The 20,560-nt window shown below is 55.3% G+C and overlaps 6 protein-coding genes across 6 annotated transcripts; 3 read left to right on the plus strand and 3 right to left on the minus strand.

Moving 5' to 3' along the window:
* Positions 1–609: 609 nt before the first annotated feature.
* On the plus strand, positions 610–4,780 carry V2A60_003625 (OPT oligopeptide transporter protein-domain-containing protein; the record flags this gene model as incomplete). Its single annotated transcript, XM_083254953.1, has 4 exons — positions 610–1,158; positions 1,241–3,077; positions 4,456–4,527; positions 4,641–4,780. The coding sequence occupies 4 exons, from the start codon at positions 610–612 to the stop codon at positions 4,778–4,780; spliced, it is 2,598 nt and encodes an 865-aa protein (XP_083111079.1).
* An 836-nt stretch (positions 4,781–5,616) lies between these two features.
* V2A60_003626 (uncharacterized protein) lies at positions 5,617–7,147 on the minus strand (the record flags this gene model as incomplete). Its single annotated transcript, XM_083254954.1, has 3 exons — positions 5,617–5,973; positions 6,088–6,405; positions 6,752–7,147. 3 exons carry the CDS (start codon positions 7,145–7,147, stop codon positions 5,617–5,619), a joined length of 1,071 nt encoding a protein of 356 aa, XP_083111080.1.
* A 541-nt stretch (positions 7,148–7,688) lies between these two features.
* On the minus strand, positions 7,689–10,166 carry V2A60_003627 (major facilitator superfamily domain-containing protein; the record flags this gene model as incomplete). The annotated part of the gene is made up of 3 exons (XM_083254955.1): positions 7,689–9,105; positions 9,158–9,917; positions 9,989–10,166. 3 exons carry the CDS (start codon positions 10,164–10,166, stop codon positions 7,689–7,691), a joined length of 2,355 nt encoding a protein of 784 aa, XP_083111081.1.
* Positions 10,167–12,776: 2,610 nt separating this feature from the next.
* On the plus strand, positions 12,777–13,822 carry V2A60_003628 (uncharacterized protein; the record flags this gene model as incomplete). Its single annotated transcript, XM_083254956.1, has 2 exons — positions 12,777–13,162; positions 13,387–13,822. 2 exons carry the CDS (start codon positions 12,777–12,779, stop codon positions 13,820–13,822), a joined length of 822 nt encoding a protein of 273 aa, XP_083111082.1.
* Positions 13,823–14,558: 736 nt separating this feature from the next.
* Positions 14,559–16,080, minus strand: V2A60_003629 (alpha/beta hydrolase; the record flags this gene model as incomplete). Its single annotated transcript, XM_083254957.1, has 5 exons — positions 14,559–14,657; positions 14,717–14,898; positions 15,002–15,329; positions 15,421–15,567; positions 15,691–16,080. The coding sequence occupies 5 exons, from the start codon at positions 16,078–16,080 to the stop codon at positions 14,559–14,561; spliced, it is 1,146 nt and encodes a 381-aa protein (XP_083111083.1).
* A 1,797-nt stretch (positions 16,081–17,877) lies between these two features.
* V2A60_003630 (Six-hairpin glycosidase-like protein) lies at positions 17,878–20,424 on the plus strand (the record flags this gene model as incomplete). The annotated part of the gene is made up of 1 exon (XM_083254958.1): positions 17,878–20,424. One exon carries the CDS (start codon positions 17,878–17,880, stop codon positions 20,422–20,424), a length of 2,547 nt encoding a protein of 848 aa, XP_083111084.1.
* Positions 20,425–20,560: the final 136 nt, after the last annotated feature.

Below are 20,560 nucleotides of genomic sequence, written 5' to 3' on the forward strand. Positions count from 1 at the left end.
CCGCCCTGCCCTGTCAGCCCCCGGTACCTACTACTCAGTACTCCGTAGAGTTAGTATCAAATGAACCCTTACAAAGCCGGGGCTGGATGGTGCTCCACCCACTGAACCTCCCCATGCCCCCCCCTCCCCTCCCCACTGCCCAGCACGCCAAACTCGCTCTCCCCAGGTTGTTCAGGCTCTCACTCTCTCTCCCCCCCGGCCTGTTCCACACAAAGGCCTCGACTCCCCCTCTTTCTTCAGCCGTCGTCCTCTTCTCACTCAACGACTTTCTCTCAAAGCTCTTGTCCAGCCCTGCCCAGCAGATCAAGGGCGACAAACGGTTTCGTGTTCCCTTTAGGTCCCGTTGCTCGCTGTCATCGTCGTCGTCGTCCTGGACAGCATCTTGAGCATCTTGTACATACCTAGACATTTTGGTACCCCCGGCCTTCTTCACTTCCCTTCTTCTCAACGGCTGGGCCGTGCCCACACCAGGCCTGGCCTCGCCTCCGTTCCCCGCCAACACCATCGCCAACACCATCGCCAACACCATTGCCAATACAACTCGTTCCGATCTCCAAACTTATACCAAAACCCAACGCCTTCGCCGCCGTCGCCGCCGTCGCCGCCACCATGGTCCCTAAACTCTTTCGCAAGCGGCACGAGGCCGAGGAAATCACCCCCATCCCGGCCTATTCTACCGACCTCGACGTCGCCGGCATGGAGCAGCTCAAGCACCTGCACGAGTTCGAAAAGATGCACAAGTTTGATCCCAACTTTCCCATCGACGAGCTCAACGACCTGGATGCCGCCATCGCCACCTGCAATGCCGAAAAGGGCATTGAGATTGAGCACGCTCTCATGGAGGACAACAGCCCCTACCCCGAGGTCCGCGCCGTCGTTCGCAACTACGACGTTGATGTCCCCGCCAACACCGTCCGCGCCTGGGTCATCGGCATGTTCCTCTGTACTCTCGGTTCCGGCATCAACATGCTCTTCTCTCTGCGAGATCCCACCATCACCATCAACACCTATGTCATTCAGCTCATCGCCTACCCCATAGGTCTCGGCTGGGATCTCATCATGCCTGACCGCGTCTGGAATGTCTTTGGCCTCAAGTTCAACCTGCGTCCCGGCAAGTTCAACTTTAAGGAGCACGTAGTCATTGTTGCCATGTCCAATGTAAGTAAAAACACTCATTTTATAATTCACGACCCTACCTGCCAATGATTCCTTCGTCGTTGCTCACCCTGTCAATTATTAGGCTTCCTATGCTGGTGGTGTCCTCTACGCCACAGACGTTCTCCTGACCCAGCGCATCTTTTACAACCAGACCTTCAGCATGGCCTTTCAGATGCTCTTTGGAATCACCACCCTCTGTACCGGCTATGGTCTTGCCGGTCTTGCCCGTCGATTCCTCGTCTGGCCTGCCGCCATGATTTGGCCTGCAGACCTCGTCAACTGTGCTCTGTTCTACAGTCTGCATGACCACTCGCCATCCGACCCGGCCAAGACGAATGGCTGGTCCATTGGCCGCTATCGCCTTTTCCTCATCATCGGCACCTCGGCCTTTGTCTGGTACTGGTTCCCGGGCTGGATTTTTCAAGGACTCTCCTACTTTACCTGGATCTGCTGGATCGCCCCAAACAACGTCGTCGTCAACAAGATTTTTGGTGCTGCCCACGGTTATGGCCTGATGCCCATCACCTTTGACTGGACTGTCATCAGCGGCTATGTTGGCTCACCCCTCATCCCGCCTTTCCACGCCATTTTCAACGTCATTCTTGGTGTCTTGGCTACCTTTGTCTTCCTCTCCTGCGGCATCCATTTCAGCGGCACCTGGTTCTCCGACTACGTTCCCGTGCAGGCGGGCGACTCATTTGATAATATGGGCAAACCTTACAATATTTCGCGCATCATTGATGCCGATTTTCACTTCAACGAGACCGCGTACCACGAATACTCCCCACTCTTCCTTCCTACTCAATTTGCGCTCGCATACGGCACCTCGTTCGCCGCCGTCTCCGCAGTCCTCATTCACGTTGCTCTCTACCACGGCAAGGAGATATGGGCTCAGTTCAAGATGGCACGTCATCAGGAGGACGACGTCCACATGCGTCTCATGAAAAAGTACCGCGACGCCGAAGACTGGTGGTACGCCGCCCTTTTCGTTGTCATGATGGCCCTCTCCTTTGGTGTTGTCGCCGGCTGGGACACGGGGTTCCCCGCCTGGGCCTTCGTCGTCTGCATTCTGCTACCTATCATCTGGCTCATCCCCATTGGTCTCGTCCAGGCCATCACTAACATGCAGCTTGGCCTTAATGTCTTGACCGAGTTTATCATCGGTTACATGGTCCCCGGACGCCCCCTCGCTATGATGATGTTTAAGAATTACGGCTACGTCTCCATGTCGCAGGCCCTCTACTTTGCCCAGGACCTCAAGCTTGGCCATTACATGAAGGTCCCTCCCCGAGTCATGTTTGCCTCGCAGCTTATCGCTTCCATCTGGTCTGCCATTGTGCAGATTCTGCTCATGAACTGGGCTCTTGTCAATATTCCCGATGTCTGCTCTCGCGACCAGAAAGACAGGTTCACTTGCCCTGGCGGACGCGTCTTCTATACGGCCTCTGTTGTCTGGGGTGCCATCGGTCCCGCCCGCATCTTCAGCAGTGGCGCCATCTACTCGTCTCTGCAATGGTTCTGGCTGGTCGGCGCCGTGACGCCGATTCTCACCTGGTTGTTGGCCCGCCGCTGGCCTAAGTCGTTCTTGCGATACATCAGCACCCCCCTCATCTTCGGTGGTGCCGGCCAGCTTCCTCCCGCCACCGTCTACATTTACCTCTGCTGGGGCATCGTTGGTGTTGTCTTCAACTTTTTCATCAGACGCCGCTACACTGGCTGGTGGCTTCAGTACAACTACATAACCTCGGCTGCGCTCGACTGTGGTCTCATTGTCTGCACCCTCGTCATCTTCTTCACGCTGTACTTGACCAAGACGATGGCACCGCAGTGGTGGGGCAATGTAGGGGCATTGCACACTCTTGATCATCATGGCACAGCGATTGCCAAACAGCCACCGCCCGGCGAAACATTCGGTCCTAGTAGTTGGCGTTGAGATACGCGCATCTACTGACTCGCCAATGATCCGTGATGCGATGTTGATTTCCATGAAAAATTGTCGATATGAAAGCGTTATGATGGCATCCGTATTTCGTTCTGTATAGTTGCGATGGAGTATGGGCGTATTGATTTCTGCATATTTCTCTTCTTTGGATACCTAGCATACAATGAATATGAATGCACCTAATTTGAACCATTTTCTTTTAGTATTGTGTTAAAGTCTTGTTGCGTAGGAGTGTTCACTGCAACGCTATGTTATCATTTGCTGGCATCAGCGCCAAACAAAGACTACAGGACAAGGCGCCCAATTTGGTCTAGCGCAAATCCGCGCAAGGGTATGGTCACGTGAGACCCTCGACGAATGGATGTCAGGCGAGTTTGGCATGATCAAAGTTAGGGCTCGGCCACCCAAGGCTCCCCGGGCAGACGCAATTTTAGGTCTTCTTTTGTGGGCGGTCAACCCCACTCTTTTCGCACCTGCCGTCCACCGAAAAAAAAGCCCTCCTCACTCGTTGCCTCTACCTCACGACCCAAATTTGCAGTCTGGTTCTATTCATCCCACTAACGACCATAGCAACACCGACAAGATGAGTACGTTTTTATCGCATGCGAATGCTCAGTGATGTATTGAATCGGAGAAAAAAATCGACGAGAGAATCCGTAATCCCCTTTGGCAAGGTTTCTGCTGTGCTGCCGGGGTCGAACGAGGGCGAAGCAAGGCCAGGATATTGAAGACGACGGAGGAGAGGCCAAGGAACAGCTACTGCGTTGCGGATTTGTTGTGTCCAAGACTGAGGAGACATTTGTCATGCGGAAGCATGGCACGCGACGTTGCACGGCCGACCGGCCCGGACACGGCATCAATTGGGGAACGGCTCTCGTCGATTTATTCTCGCTTCAATCCTTACGAGCATTCGTTCCTTATGGAAGAGACGGCATTGAGGCTGACTGTTATCTATAGCCAAGGGTACCTCCAGTTTCGGTAAACGCCACAACAAGTCGCACGTTCTGTGCCGACGATGCGGTTAGTTTCCCCCTTCTATCCATCCCCTGGCTTCAATACGAGACGGAACTCGATTCGGCACAAACATGGTCACGCGCGACGCCTCTGCTTTTTGGTCATCGATTCGGAAATGCTCATCAGGGATACGTCCATGCTCAAACCCTCACCCGCTTGCGACGCTAGATGCGCCGGCAATACGTGTCTATTCGAGCTCTAGATAGGAGCAGAGAGACGATTCGGGCTTGACCAGAGCACTGACCTCGCGCGTCTGCCATTGAACCGACTCTTGAGATGTCTCGACCGAGCGTCACTCAACCCGTCCACGAAACATCGTATGCTGACTTGCCCTCTTCTAGGTCGCCGCTCTCTCTCTGCCCAGAAGAAGGAGTGCGCTTCTTGCGGCTACCCCAGCGCTAAGATCCGCAAGTGTACGTTTCTATTCTCATCCTCATGTCCTACGCACGGACCGATGTCAGAAAGACGGACGTGCCGGAGTCTCATACAAGACACCCAAGCTAACGCATCTTTTCTTTTCCTGCAGTCAACTGGAGCGAGAAGGCCAAGCGCAGAAAGACTGTTGGCACCGGCCGCACGCGCTACCTCAAGGACGTCTCCCGCCGCTTCAAGAACGGCTTCCAGTCCGGCCAGCCCAGCGGCGCCCGCGGCTCCTCTAAGGAGTAAAGATCGTTTTCATATGTCACTGTCACAAAACGATTATATCAAAGCGAAAAAAAGATCCCGACCTCCGATAGACTGGGAAAAAGAGAAATAATTCACGACCTTTTTTGTTTTTTTGGGGAGGGTGTTGAGACGATGCGTTGGCATGGATTTTGGGGAGTCAGAGGCTCTCTCGATTCTTGAACGGTCTGCCTATGGGTTTTCTATTTACCTTTTTCTTCATGTTGATTTCTCGGAGTATAAAAAAACAAACAACAACAAAGAAACCAACAATGCATTCCAAACTTGAACCCGCTTATTGACTTGCCGTCCTCTACTTTGTTTGCAACGTCTCGCTTCGCGAGAAACGCGAGAGTGACAAGACTTCTCCGGGGGAGTATAAAGAAGGGGGGTCGGCTTAGCTGCTAAGCAAAATTGATAAAATGGGAACGGTACTCCTTATACTGGACCTTGCCGTGGAGTTCCTTGTCTGGTTCCTTGCGTAAGGGAACAGAACTTGAACTGTCGAATTTCGTCAACTACCGCAACGCTGAACCCGTCAGAGTGGCAAGGAGAAGAGGCAAAATACAAAGTAAAACATGATGCTTCTTCACACTGGCCATCCCGCCTCATTGACATTGAGGCCTCAGCGCTCGCCCAATTTCTTTTTGCCGTACACTTTATTAAATCGCAATAGAGAAGATGCCGTTGTATTCGACCCAATGTCTCAAAAAAGTAAGCAGAAAAAAAAAGATCAAGTCCGTCAACGTAGAATCGCCACCATCTTTGAGCACAAAAGAGGTTGCCATCCGTCCCCTTCACCAGCGTGCGCGCAACTGCCACGACGCCGCGGTCAGCCTTCACGCACCTCTCTCAAAGACACGCACGGTGCCGTCGCCAGAGACGTGGTACAGAAGCTCATCCTCCTCCTGGGCGTCGCCGTCGCCGCCGCCGTCGCCGGCGGCCCGCTTGGTCGCGACGCGCAGCACGCCGCTGACGTCGGCCGCTGCGCCGGTATCGAGGCGCCGCAGCGAGACGACCTGGTCGGCGGCGTGCGCCTGGCCTAGGACTAGGGCGGCTTGCTTCCGCTCTAATCCCGTCGTCGTCGTCGTCGCCGCCGTCGTCGTCGTGCCTTGCTGCTGCTGCTGCTGTTGCCGTACCGCGGCCCGTATCAAGGGCTCGTCGGCGGCCAACGTGACGAGTGTAGAATGCGCATTCTGTAGGGCGAAAAGAATGAAACAGAAACTGTGTTAGCTCAGGCACAAAATTGGAAACTGCATATAAGTGTGTATATATATATGTGTGTGTGTGTATGTGTGTGTATAACGCACCTCGCGCAGGCGCATGAGCAGGCTGTCAGCGTCGGAAAAGGCGCTGCTGCTGCCATTGACAGGAATTGTCGTCGTCGTCGTCGTCGCGACGTAGGCGTCGAGGCCGTCCAAGATCAGTGTCTTTTTGGACTGCGGTGCGAGCCGCGCCATAGCGGCCTCTACCTGCGTCTGGATGGCGCTGGTCGTGCCATCATCGCCCACGATCACGCCGTCGTGTTCGTTGCGGCCTGCTGTGCCCGCTGGCGGCGCGTAGAGACTCGTGAGTCCGTCGACGAAGCTGAAACGTCCGCTCCTGCGGAGGGCGTCTAGATCCATGCCCTGAGCAGACGAGGAAAAACACACAAGTTAGCGTTGTAAGCCTTCTCTCCTGGTGGTATCCGAATCATCCGGGAAATCATTCGACAACTGTTGCCTTGTGGCTTCTGGAGGCTCACACACACACCCTTCTACAAACTCTCTTTCACATGCTCTCTCACGCCTCTCTTTCACACACACACACACACACTCTCTCTTACTCTCGTTTTCTCAACCCTCTTACTCTAAATCCTACCCCCAAACGGACCGCATGTGACAAAAAAAGAAAGAAGAAGAAGAAGAAGAAGAAGAAGAAGAAGAAGAAGAAGAAGAAGAAGAAGAAGAAGAAGAAGAAGAAAAGGAAGCTTACCAGTCTCGCGCACCCATCAGCCCAGAATCTCGCATCGCGCATGAAGCTCACCAGCACAACCCCCGACCCAACATTTTCGTCACCGCTCACTCCCCGCCCTCCTCCTCCACCACCACCTCCTCCTCCCAGAAGCGTGTAGAGATAGCGCAGCACCAGCCAGTTGGCGCTCGCGCCCTGCACCCATGTGACGACGGTGAGGGAGCCCTCGTCGCGCGCGAGCGGGCCGCGCGCCACGTGCGGCTCGAGAAGCGCGGGCATTCGGGATGACGATGAGGATGATGACGACGGTGCCGGTGCCGACTGCTGCTGCGGTCGCCGCGCCGCCGCGGCCGCGGCCGCCGTCGTCGTCGTCAGTGGTAGTGGTGGTGGTGGTGGTGCGGGCGACGAGGCGGACATGTTTGGTTCTTTGCAAAACAGCAAAACACACACACACACACACCACTTTCGTCTGCCTGCGGACTCTGTAGAAATTAAACGTATGAGATTATAGAAAAAGAAAGGCAAGAGGGTGAAAGAATGCTTTGCCAAGTAAGATTCTACATGTAGCGGCTACCTTCATGTGCTCTAATAAAATGTTTGAGTGGTGGGGGCGGGGACGGTATAGCTCGCACTGTCTACACGGCCAATACTTTCCACCAGTTGGCACTCTGCTGATATCGATATTTTACGGGTAAAAGCAGATGTTTCTTGTACATTTTGCGGCAAAAGTACTTTCAATGTTTTCAACAGGTCGTCTGGTATTATCGTCTCTTTCAAAAGTCGTCGAGTATTCATAAGTCTAGCCAAAACTATATCAATCGAGGGTGCCCAACCATGCAAGACATTTCCATGCACAGAAACAAGAACAAAACAAAACAACCGTGTTGCAAAGACAACACATCCCATAATGCAGTTGGCGATGATAGGTTATGCACAATTAAAAGTGGTCTAAAACAAACTAAAACTTCTCCATCAGGTTCTTGCGAACCGTCCACATGCGTAGTCGCTTGCCATAAATGAAGAGAGGAATCGTAAAGAGGAGAAGAATCAGCTGAATGATACCAATCCAGATATACACCATCTTTGGGCCGTCATCGGCCAGCCAGTGGCTGACAAAGAGACTGAAAACTAATCCATGCAAAACGTTTTTGGAAAAGTTGAGAGTCACAAGAGCCTCACCCGCGTACTGGCGGTAGCTGTCGACGCAGAACGTAATCGACGTCGTCGAACCAAGGGAGCAGCCAAAGGACACGACGCCAAAGAACACAGTTGGAACAATCCAGTGGTCTTGATCTTCAGCTGACCACCCAAAGCCCATCAAGCCGATGCAAGTCGTGATGAGGATGGGAATAGTCATAACCAGTCGAAATTCTGGCTCATAAAGGCCACCGTTGCGGCGTGCCATGGCCTTGACAATAATGTCACTGATTTTTCCGGCGACACCGGTTCCGAGGATGCCTCCGACAAAGGGGGAGACATACACCAGTCCTGTTTGAAGAGCAGTAAAGTTGTACGTCTCCGGATTGCGGTAGATGATGGCCATGGTTTCAGATATGACGATGAGCCAGCCGATGGAGCATGCGTAGACGACCGAGGACCACAGAACAGCGGGATAAGCAAAGAGCACAAACGGTCGGACAAGAACCTTGTGCCACTTGTCGCCATTGAGACGTCCGTGATATGGTTTCAGCTGTTGGACAAATGACTGAGCAGGCTGCTGGCGTAGGTTGTGAGTATATTGGCGGATTTTCGGAGGAGAAGAAAGATTCGTGGCCGAAATAGTTTCCCCATCTGCAGCGTTCTGGCCAGAGAAATAGTCACTACCAGATGCATTGCCAATACTACCGCGACCGTCTGGTGTTTGCAAATGGCTCGAATCCTGTGTATTTTGGTGGCTCATTCGAGTGATGGCCGAGGGGCCCGTCCTGGATCCGTCGGCGGCAGATGTAGTAGGTGCATGATGAGGCTTCGAAACAGTGATGGATGGCTGCGTATCCTGCTGCCTTGATCCAGAGACGTCGCTTTCCAGCTGCTTTTCCACATCAGACGCTTCAGAGAAGCCCACATGAAGATTTTTGTGGTGAACAGTTGACGGACTAGCAACAGGGTCGTCTCGTAATTGATGCTCTGTGGCAGGAGCGAAGCCGACGTGCTGATCACGGTGACGGTCTTCAGCCCCTGGAGAATGAGGCCTCTCCGAGGACATGGCTGGGGCCGGCGGCACGGCCATCTTGTGCGGGCCGTACCGAGAAGAAATGCGGCGAAAAAAGTTTGGTCGACTGGATGACTTTCTTGTCGGGGTGCGATCCCAAAAAGTCTCGGGAACAAAGAGGAACAGCAGGATACCTGCGAGCCCAACTATCATGGCCATGATCCTGTAGTTGGTCAGCTCCGTCGTGTTGTTCACATGACATGGGCTCAACTTACCAAAAGACCCAACGCCAGCCGAAGCGGCCAATGATGGCGGCGCTGACGAGTGGTACAAGGTTTTTACCACCGAGAAGCAGCAGTGTGTAAATTCCGATGCGAAACGCACGCTCGTGGAGGAAAAAAATCTCGGCAATGGTTGCAGACGGCAAGCACTCGACTGGACTGATTGCGACACCTTGGAAAACGCGGGCGGCAATGAGGGAGGAGAACGAGGGAGACCACCCAGCCCAGAGCGACGTCCCGATGAACAGAACGGCACTAGCAAGATAAACGGGACGTTTTCCGAAAAGGATAGCGGTCGGGGATGCGAATACTGAGCCAAGACCTAGACCCATCATGTAGAGGCCTGTGGTGAGGGCGACAGTTTCGACCTCGACGTTGTATTCACGAGCGACATCTGTGAAACCAGCAGCAATGAGAGGAGTGACACCACCGCCGAGCATGCAGTAGAAGCCGAGAGACAAGAGAGCAGTATCGCGACGCCAAGATGGCCAATTGAGGGGGTCATTGACGGAATCCTCGGGCTGGGGATCCAAGATGATTTCGCCATTCTGGGTCGTCTTTTTCGCCTCCTCCGGGGCCGGGACGGACTTGTTGGCAGGCGTGCTAGAAGCGCTATGCAGAGGACGGGTACCGCCAGGGGTCATGGGCATATCAACAGGGAAGCCAGCAGGAATGGACGAGTGGGAATTGCGAGCATGGATGTTGCGTAAGCCGAGGGGCTCATTGCGATGGGCGGCAAGCAACAAAACGGAGCCTGACAAGAATAATGTTAGAGGGCATTACAAGGCGGACGGTTGAGGGTGGTTGAGGGAAGACGCGTCTTACCTGGAACTTCGACGGTGTTGGGGTCATTGAGAACGCCCATACTCCATTTCGAAGTGGGTGGCTGGCTGGTCTCTGAATCATTGGGGGCAGAGCGTCTGGCGAAGAGATGACTCAGGACCCAGCGGCGGCCGGGGTCAGAGGGTTTTTCACCGGACACGGATGGGTCTGACGAGGACATTGTTGCGGCGATGGTGAAGAGTAGATGAGCCGACAAGGAAGGACAACAGGAGCAGGTTGAACAGCCGCGGAGGGGTCGGACGGAGAGAAAGAGTCGGGGCCTCTCTGAGAGGGGTGGATGAGGAGATGCGACTAGAGGAGGGAGAGGAGGGAAAGGAGGAAAAGATATAAAGACGATTTGCTGCGAGTGTGGCAGGCAGGGGAGGCGAGAGAAGCAGGGCGATGATACGTATGACAGTTATGAAATGCGTAGTGTAGGTAGTAAACTCTCTGCTCTGGGCGTGGGCGGAAGATGCCGAGCCGGCAGAGGCGAGAGCGGTAACCTAGGCAAGCAGATGAGGTTGAGAGATGATAATGATGACGATGATGATTGAGAAGAAGAGGAGGAGGAGGGGGGAGGAGGAGGAGGAAGTAGAAGAAGCTGAAGAGAGCAATGAGGAAAGTAGTCGATAGGTGGTGGTGAGTAGTCGGGCAAGGTTCAGTCAAGGTAGGAGTTGGGGCGTGAAGCGGAGACCAACTAGTGGCAGGCGTGGCCGAGAGATGCTGCAAGATGGAAATGTATAATTGTTAGGCTTGAGCTTAAAAAGAAAAGAGGGCAGGAAAAAAAAAGGGAGCAAGCATGGCAAAAGGCTAGTCAAAGCTAGTTTGTTATGGAGAAGAAGTGACAAGTTCAAGGGTTGTGGATGAGGTGGATGAGGTGGGTGGCGGCTGGGGGAAGGGTCATCTTGGCAAGCCACTGCGACCAGTGCGACGATGAGGCGCAACAGGTGAAGACGAGTGAGTCGAGGGCGGCGGGTATAAAAGCTACCAGTAGTGAAGATGACAGGCAAGGCGGGAAAGAGTTGCAGGCAGAGAGAGAGACTCACAAAAGGGGGTTGAGGGTGCGATGAAAAGTGAGTGAAGATGAGGAGAAGACAAGGCCTGGTTGGGGGAAGCAAGTTTGTCAGTACGGATTGGAGATGATGGGGTTGTGATGATTTGTAAAGGGCTGCGGTGGACGGGCATGAACGAGTCGAGTGAGTACCTTGTCGAGTTGGTAGAGGTGGTGTGGAGGCGAGCCGACGAGGCTGTACTGATACCGAGTATTGATATCTTATCATCACTACAAGTATCCAGGCGGGCAGTAGGTAGAGACAGCGAGAGAGATGAGAAACAGAGACAAAAACAGAGACAAAAAAAGGGAGACGTGGAGCGCCCATGTGTGAGCGAGGACAAGGCAGCCAATACGATGCAATATGTTGCGGCGTGGCGACGCCGAGGCGGGTCGGCGGCATGGAGTGCATTTACATGGCGCATTCGTATATACGGATAACGGTAGCAAGTACGGAGTAGTTGGTTGGTACCTACGTTGTGGCTGCATTTATTATTCATTACCTACAATATGTATCATGTATGGGATGCATGGGAATGATGGCGAGTTTTGTGCGGGAGCCATCTTTGACGTGCAGCTGAAAGAAGAAACAAGTGATGAAAGGGAAAATACACGAGCAAGAATATGAGATGCAAAGGGAGAGATGGGGATTGCAACAGGATAGTATTTAAGAATCAAGACTAAAAGAAAGCACGTAAGTGAATACCATCAGCCCTCCAGACTGAAAGATTTATCTGGTGGGCTAGTATTTCCCATAAGAAATACTTTCTTTAAAATAAATAAATACTACAATTCCAAACTGCCAGAGCGTTACTCAGTAATATATAAGTCCAGCCAGCAGATGCAGTCGAGCCGACCAGATTTACCTGGACGCTATCCGCATCACCATCCACATCATCCACCACAGCCCATCCACATCACCATCCACACTAATAAATACCCTGCAACCCATGCCATCCATCTGCATGCATCATGTATGTACTGAGTATACGGATTATCTAGTTACGGCAACATCTCGGCATCTCGTGTCCCTAAACCTGTCCCCATGGCCTTGCATGCACGCTTCCCCCTCCCCTCCCCCCCACCGCCATTGTTCAGCAGACCCCTAAATCATCATCACCATTCGCCAGCCCACCGAGGCAGCCATGACGTCTCGGAAAGGACGAGGCATATGGATTTGCATTCCCCAATTGTTTATTAATATCTTGTCCAAAATTCAGTAAGCTCCAGGTCCGCAGTAGATGGCTGGACGTCTGCAAACCTTGCTTCCCAAGTAGGCGGATAAATACGTCCTACCAATGTACCTCTCGCAGCCTCAGGACGCAACAACTTGGGGACAAGTCAATACCAAATGACCAATTTACCCCGCCTCATCACGGTATCAAGCAACTCGCTCACATCTCATCGTCGCCTTGAATCATGATTCCAGCCAACAACAAACAATAACAACATCAACATCAACGCCCACGCTTGCGTTCCAGCCCCCAACATTATCTATGAGTAGCAAGCCTAGGCAGCGCCCTCTGAGACATCAACAACCACCCCTGCCCTCCCCCAAGAGCCTCGACGTCGTTTCCTCTCAGCCGACCACCGACCCTTGACTTGTTGTCAATCCCTCCCTTTCCGGCCGGATCAAATTTCGTCGGCCTCGTTCCATCTCCAGCTCGACCTCGTTCCATCTCCATCTCGACCTCGTTCCATCTCCATCTCGACCCTGGTTCCATCCTGGTGTCCATAACCATGCCGCCCACCATCAACACCATCAACATCACCACAATCACCACCACCACCAAACCCGCCCTAACCATGCTCGCCGTCTCCGCGCGTCGATCCGCCTGCATCACGAGTCGTCGCCCAATCCACACCACCGTCCGCTTCTCTGCATCAGCCCCCCCGCCTCCACCATCTGCCGGGCCTGCTTCTGAGTTTATCGTCACCGCCCCCTCCGCCGCCGCCGCCGCCTTTGCCGCACCCAGTCGTCCTCGTCGTCTGACGCAGCGCCAACCCCGGCTTCGTCCCGCGTGGTCATGCCCGCACACACATCACCATCATTCCTACTCGGGCCATGCCGCCGCCGCCTTTTCCACATCCGTCTCGCGTAACGCCAAGAACCAAGTCTTTTCCCCGTACGTTAAACTCGTCCTCTCCTCCTCTGTACTCACTACCAGTACCTCTTTATGCCATCCATGCCTGGTGACTTTTTCTTTCCTCACGGGGTTTCCTATGATTCTTTTACGACCACCCCTCCATTTTTTCCTTCAACAACTTCCCTTGTACTAGCTTGACCCCCTCTTCTCACGCCACACCTCGATTTAATCTCATCTGACCAAGTCACTCACTCTCCGTGCAGAGTTCGCAACAATGATACTTTCCAAACATATCTCGCCTCGTCTTCCTCGTCGCGCATTCCCCTGCTGACCTTTTGGACCGCATCCTGGTGCCCAACCTGCCGCACCGTTGAGCCCCTCATCCGCTCCCTCGTCGAGTCTGGTGTTGGCGAGGACCTTGGCGGCGTCACATTCGCACCGATAGAGTTTGACAGTCCAGACATCATGTCTGCAGGCTCCCAAAGTCTCGCCATGACATATATGATCACCTCCATACCCACCCTCCTCAGCTTCGACGCCGGCGAGGCCCAGACCACCACCAAGATAACCGACGCCAGACGCATGGCGGATCGTGAGTTTCTCACCCAATGGATCCAAAATGAAGCTCGTCGCCATGGCGGCCGTGGCGGCGGCGCCTCCGCTCCCTCGTTCGGAGGCTTGTTTCGCGGACCCAAGTAGACAACCCGCCGCTCTTGATCGCGCTCTCAAAAACCCCCTTCTCGGCAACCTCCCGCGTCACCAAACAGTATCAAATGGCTTGACATAGCCACCAAGTGACCGAGTAATGCTGCCATGGCCCCCCGGTTTTATAATTAGTCTCTTCCACATGCAAACAAACGCATAAACCACACTTCTAGGTTTCCTTGTCAATGCCACATCCTTTTAAACATCCGCACTACGCCGTTCCCACGTCCTTTGTATGCACGTCTACATCATCACGCAGCAAATGGGGCACGCTAGCTCTCCACCGCCAAGCCGCCAGCCATTCACCAAAGCCGTACCCGAGGCAGGTAGCAAATGGAGACATCATCATTCACGACTTGACATCCAAGACTTGACATCCGAGACTTGACGGCATCTGCCACTCGGCGGTATCTAGTACTTGAAAATATAAGATTTGACGGCATCTACGACTTGACGGAATTCACGACTCGACGGTATCCTTGACAACATCCACGACCTGATGACATCTACGACATCCCCTCAACACAGTTATCGCAGTGGTCGAGACTGCGTGTTACCAGTCCATTGATAGACGTCATCCATCGCCTTCTTCCATTTTCCTCTTCGACAATTCTTCCATGTACAAACATTACCCAGTCACTGGACACTAACAAAGTCCCAATTACGAGCGCATCCACCATCTTCATTACGACAGCTTTCTACCTAGTCATCGAGCCCTTTTGAAAAATGTTCACTCCGTTGGAAAGGTGACATTGCCAATCCACTCCCGAAAGAGGGCGTCGTAAGCTGCCGGGCGCTCCTCCTGAGGCCAGTGAGCGGTATCAATCGTCTATCCACCAACTTGTTAGCAAGCTACGGTACGTCGCAGACGCGCAAAGCTTCACCCACCGCATTGTAGTGATTTGTGAGGAACTTGTACGATCCCAAGGCCAAAGCAACACCCGCCCAATCAGCGACGGGATCTTTGGTAGGGTACAGCACAAAGGTCGGCTGCGACAGTGTATAGTTGCCCTGCGCCCGTTCAAAACGCCAGGTGTCATAGCGGTTGCGACGTTGGTATCCGTTGAATGCTGATGGAGACACGCAACGAGATTAGCAGACGGATCACACATCTCAAGTCTCATCAACCCGTCGGTGAACGAAGATACAGAATCGAACTGGAGGAGCGCATACTATTGTAGAATCCCTGTTTCTGGTAAGAAGCTACCATGTAATCCTCCACCACCTTGGACATGATACCCGAGGCCGGAATGTCGGTGCGGCCTGCCTTTTGGTTGGCCATGCGCCACGCGCCGAGGAAACTGGTCTGATCTTTGAGAAAGGAGTCGGGAACTTGAGAGCTGGCAATCTGCGCACACGAACGAATCGCGTTACGTGGATCGGCGTCCATCTCGACGGCGCCGCCGGTCGCATTGTTGGACAGGTACAGCTGGTACCCGAAACCGGCTGCTAGCTCAACCAGCTTCTCCGTAGGCACAAAGTCGAACGCGCTAGAGACGTACTATTCACAAAACAAATCGTTAGACAAGGGGAGCCGCGTCGAGATGGGCTTGAGCGCATCAAAGGGAAAAAAATGAAGCGATGGAGCGTACCGGCACGACGGCGTTGAACACGCCGATGAAGCGGTCCGGCCGGCTGCGAGCAGCTTCCCAGCACACCTGCGCACCGAAATCGTTGCCCATACAGACGCCCGCCTTGACACCGGCATGGTCCATGACGCACATGAAGTCATTGACAAACTATAAAAAGGGCTACAGGTCAGCCAGCTTGCCACAAAGCGCCCGGAATATTGGCGAAATAGGGCCCAAGTGCAGAGGGAAGATCGGCAGAGAGAAAAGAAGAAGAAAAAGAAAAGAACCCACGTCGGGCATGGTATTCGACTCAAACAGGTCACGCGGATGCTCGGAGTCGCCGTAGCCGCGGTGTTCGGGGATCAAGAGGCGATACTCCTTACCCAGAGTCTGGATCTGGTTGCGGTACGTCGTCCACAGCGAGGGCCACCCGTGCGACATAACGATGACTTTGCTCGCATTGGGGTTGATGTCGAGGTAGGCGAGCTTCAGATCGATGTTGACCGGTGCGAGCCCCCCGCCGCGGTCGACAGCCGGGCACCGGACGAAGCGCTTCTCGTACGATGACGGATCAAAGCTAGATGTGTTACTATTGTGTGAGTTGGACGGGGCCGCCGTCGCCGCGACGACCAGGCTGCTGCTCGCTGCTGCGAGGAGCAGCGCACGTAGTGGCAGATGCATGATGCAAAGAAAAGAGGGATATCACAGCAGCACAATGTGTGGATGTCAGACTTGTATAAGGAGAGGGAATACCAAAAGATACGAGCCCGTCGCCACCCTGAGAAGAGCTTTTACTGAGTGCCTTTTATACATCTCAGCTTTCTGCATTTACTCGAAAATTGATCAATCGCCGGCCCTGTTCTTGCGGCCACGGACTCTTCCAATGAAGTAATAATCTCCGCAACACCTGGACGCGAAATTGCGGCCTCAACCTTTTCCCTTGGTCCTCGCCACATCGGCACCGCTCGTGAGATGCAGGTCGGAGAATCCCCAACATACGACCCGAGCTGCCAGGGCCGAAGACTGGACCACCCGAACCAGTCCTGGTTAGTGAGGCCGGCCGGTCGGACGGCCTTTACCGTACTTTTGATTTCTCCGAGTAGATTTAGCTCATTGGTGGAATACGGGTTACCAGCATTAGACACGCCGTGGTCAAGTTCCCGTTGTTTTCCAAGCCCCCGCCCCCTTGGGGGCCTTTAACAAACTCGATTCGCCGGGCTGTCCAATTCATTTCCCGATCTCTGCTGATGCATCGCTATTGGCGTCAGCACTAACAAGTGCGATGAATGCCGCTTGCTTCACTGTACGGACTAACTAGGGCATTGCAAGACGGCAGTAGAGACACAAGAGACAGGAGATTTTCGTGACAGATTTCTCGCACGCTTAGTGAATCCCCGAGTCGGTCAGTCCAGTATTTCAAAGTGACGCGTGACGCCATGCGACCACCAGATACTACCCGGTTCAACTAGCGCTTCACTTCTAGGTCCGGCGCAACCAGTGTCTTGCCGAGTATAATTCCGTTACGGCTGCTCCGCAGGACGGATGGGACATGCCAGCTTTCTTCCCGGGCCAAAGAATTACAGAGTAGCATGTCTTGACCTTTGTAGCGAAGCCTTGAACCAGAATTAGAGTTGCTGTATCCTTTGCGAGCCCGTTTTACAAGACCTCCCATCACACCCGATAGACCTGCTGACCAGTGGCCACACAGAAAAATGTAACGCTGCAACCACACCTGCAACAAGCTAAATCAAAGCATTGTTCTATTCTTCCCAGCCAAGGAAAGCCTAGTAGACTAGCCCTACACTCGATGCCCCTGATGATCTTGGTCACAGCGTCGCAGAAATTATGTTGCCGTGGATTTGTGAACCTCTTTACCTGACCCGTTGCGGTCGCTTCCGTCCATCGACCTCCAGACCAAACAAGAAGGGCAGTGAACGGCACAGGCGAGACTGCAGCGGGCACTGAATATACTTTTCTCCGCATAAAGGAGCTCTCTAGTAGTAGTAGCAGTAGTAGTGCTCTGCCAGCCAGAACGTCGCACCTTTACGAAACCAAGTTCAGACCTGTGCCAAACGCTAGTCAGGAAGTCGGTATAGAGTCTAGATGCCATGGGACTTTTGTGCGTGACGGCAGGTTCGGCGAAAAGAACAATCTTCTAGTGCAAATTGGGCCGAGAAACCAGAGAAATGGCAAGTTCCAGGGACATGAGACGAGTAAACGATGCTTTGATGCTCAAGCGCACGATCCCATGATACGTGTTAGTGAGGTCCCGCGGGGAGGATCGCGTGGTGGGCAGGGAGCTTGGCACACATCGTGAGAACGGTTTGCGCACATGCGCTGGAGTTTTATCGTGTGCAGTCTACTTGGCAAGGGGAGTTTTCACGAAGTTCCGTGTATTTAATGTGCGAAATTCCAGTCTGAAAACAAGACCATGTTGCTGCATTCGACTCATTCATATCTTGTCCCAAATCTGCCAATATGCTGCGGGTCGCGCTGCTTCTAGCATCCCTGCCAGTCTGGCAGCAAGTGCTGGCTGCCGGTACTAGTTTCCTGAATCATACTGAATTGCTTTCTGGGGTTGAGAACCCAGACTGGTATGAGCAAAACATCCCGCTGATTGACATCCCGAGCCCGCAGATCCAGGACGTCTACTACTATCGCTGGCAGACCTACAAGGAGCACCTGGCTTACACGGGAGCCCAGCACGGCTACCTCGCCACCGAGTTCCTGCACCCGGCCTCGTACGGGGCCCCGTTTGGCGGCATCGTCGCCGCCGCCGGGCACCACATTGTCGAGGGCCGGTGGGTGCGCGACCTCGGGTACGGCCGGGACCTGGTCAACTACTGGCTGGCCGGTCCGGGGCAGCTCCCGAAGCCGGCGACGGAGGAGCTCAACAAGGACACGCACGACTGGGCCCACGAGTACAGCTTCTGGGCGGCCAGCGCCGTCTGGAAGCGGTACCTCGTCACCGGGGACCGCAACTTCACCGCGGGCCAGCTGGGCAACCTGGTCCGGCAGTACCGCGGCTGGGACAGCCACTTCAGCCCCGACCTCGGGCTCTACTGGCAGGTCCCCGTCTGGGACGCCACCGAGTACACGGCGGCGTCGTACGAGTCCCCCGGCGGCGACCCGTACCACGGCGGCGCCGGGTTCCGCCCGACCATCAACGCGTACCAGTACGGCGACGCGCGCGCCATCGCCGCCATCGCCGCGCTGGTCGGCGACGCGGAGGAGGACCTGCAGGCCGAGTACGAGCAGCGCGCCGCGTCTCTGAGGCAGGCCCTGCAGACCCATCTGTGGAACGAGGACAAGAAGTTCTTTATGCACCGCGACCGCGACTTTGGCCGGAAGCTGCTGCAGGATCGCGAAATCATGGGCTTCCTGCCCTGGATGTTTGCCATGCCGCCCGGCAACTTCTCGACGGAACCGTTTGCGCAGCTGACGGACGCCCGCGGGTTCCTGTCGACGTTTGGGCCGACCACGCTCGAGCAGAGGAGCAAGTGGTACATGCACGAGGCCGACGGCTGCTGCCGCTGGGACGGGCCCTCGTGGCCCTTTGCCACCTCGCAGACGCTCACCGCGGTCGAGACGCTGCTGCACGAGTACCACCGGCAGAGCACAATCACCCCGTCAGACTATGTCGCCATGCTGGAGACGTACGCAAAGACGCTCTACAAGGGCGGCAAGCCGTACGTGGCCGAGGCTCACCACCCCGCCGAGGACAGATGGATCTACGACGGACGCGACCACAGCGAGGATTACAACCACTCCACATTCGTCGACAATGTGCTCGCGGGACTGCTGGGGCTCCGCGGCCAGGCTGGCGACACCCTGGTCGTCCGCCCGCTGGTGCCCCCGTCGTGGGCGTACTTTGCCGTCGAGAACGTGGCGTATCACGGGCGGAGCGTGACGGTGCTGTGGGACGAGTCGGGCACCCGATACGGTCAGGGAAAGGGCTTCAGCGTCTTCGTCGACGGGGCGCTCTCCGCGCATCGCGACACGGTCGAGGAGCTGACGATCCGCGTGACGCCCGCCATCCCGCGGGCCCCGACCCTCAAGGTCAACATTGCCGCCAACACGCAGAACGACGCGCGGCTGTCCCGGGCCTTTGCCTCGTACACGTCCGGGTTCGACGACCCGATGCGGGCCATTGACGGCAACGTCTGGAGGACGGCCGTGCCGTCCAACAGCCGCTGGACCTCGTACGACAGCCCCAACGCGACGGACTACTTTGGCGTCGACCTCCGCCGGACGCAGTCGCTCTGCGACGTCCGGCTCTACTTTTACGACGACGGCGGCGGCGTCCGCATCCCGGACCGCTACGACCTCCAGTACTACCGGAACGACGACGACGGCGGCGGCGGCGGCAACAGCAGCGGCACGTGGGAGACCGTTCCGGGCCAGCAGCGCAGCAAGGCGGCGACGCCCGGCTCGTCCAACGAGGAGATCCGGGTGACGTTTCCGGCCCTCGCCGCGTCGCAGCTCCGGGTCGTCGCGCCGAACCCGGGGGGATCGGCCGGGCAGGGCTGGGGCCTGTCCGAGCTCGAGGTCTGGACGGCGGCCCTGTTCCACCTGCGCGGCGAGCACAGCGGCAAGCTCATGGGCGTCGAGCGGATGCTCGGCACGCCCGGCGCGCGCGTGCAGCAGTACGACGACAACGGCACGCGGGACCACCACTGGCGCTTCGCGCCGGCCGCGGGCGGCTGGAGCACCGTCGAGAACCTCAACAGCGGGCTCGTGCTCGCGGTCGCCTCGCGCGGCGATGACGGCGCGAACAACAACACGAACCTGGTGCAGGACGACTACGATTACGACGACAATGGCGAGGGACCCGCGCCGCGTCAGCTGTGGAAGGTGCAGGCGCAGGGAAGCGGCCGCTTCCTGCTCCGGAACAAGGGCAGCGGCCTGGTGGCGGGCATCGAGGCCAACTCGACGAGCAACTCGGCCAACGTCGTGCTGCGCGAGGACGACGGGGCCGAAAGCAACTTGTGGAGTGTTCTACCCGCCGCCATCGAGGGTTGCTGATGTCACACTTTTCCATGAGCAGTAAAACAAGAGGAACCTTGAATGCATGGTCCCCGTCCGCCAAAACATAGAGCAGCAATAATAAGCTGTCGGCACAGCGACGACAAACTTCAAAAGCCTTGCAATGTACGAACTT

This window comes from Cordyceps javanica, chromosome 2 (assembly GCF_051103115.1).
Source record: "Cordyceps javanica chromosome 2, complete sequence".
Classification (NCBI taxonomy): Eukaryota; Fungi; Ascomycota; class Sordariomycetes; order Hypocreales; family Cordycipitaceae; genus Cordyceps; species Cordyceps javanica.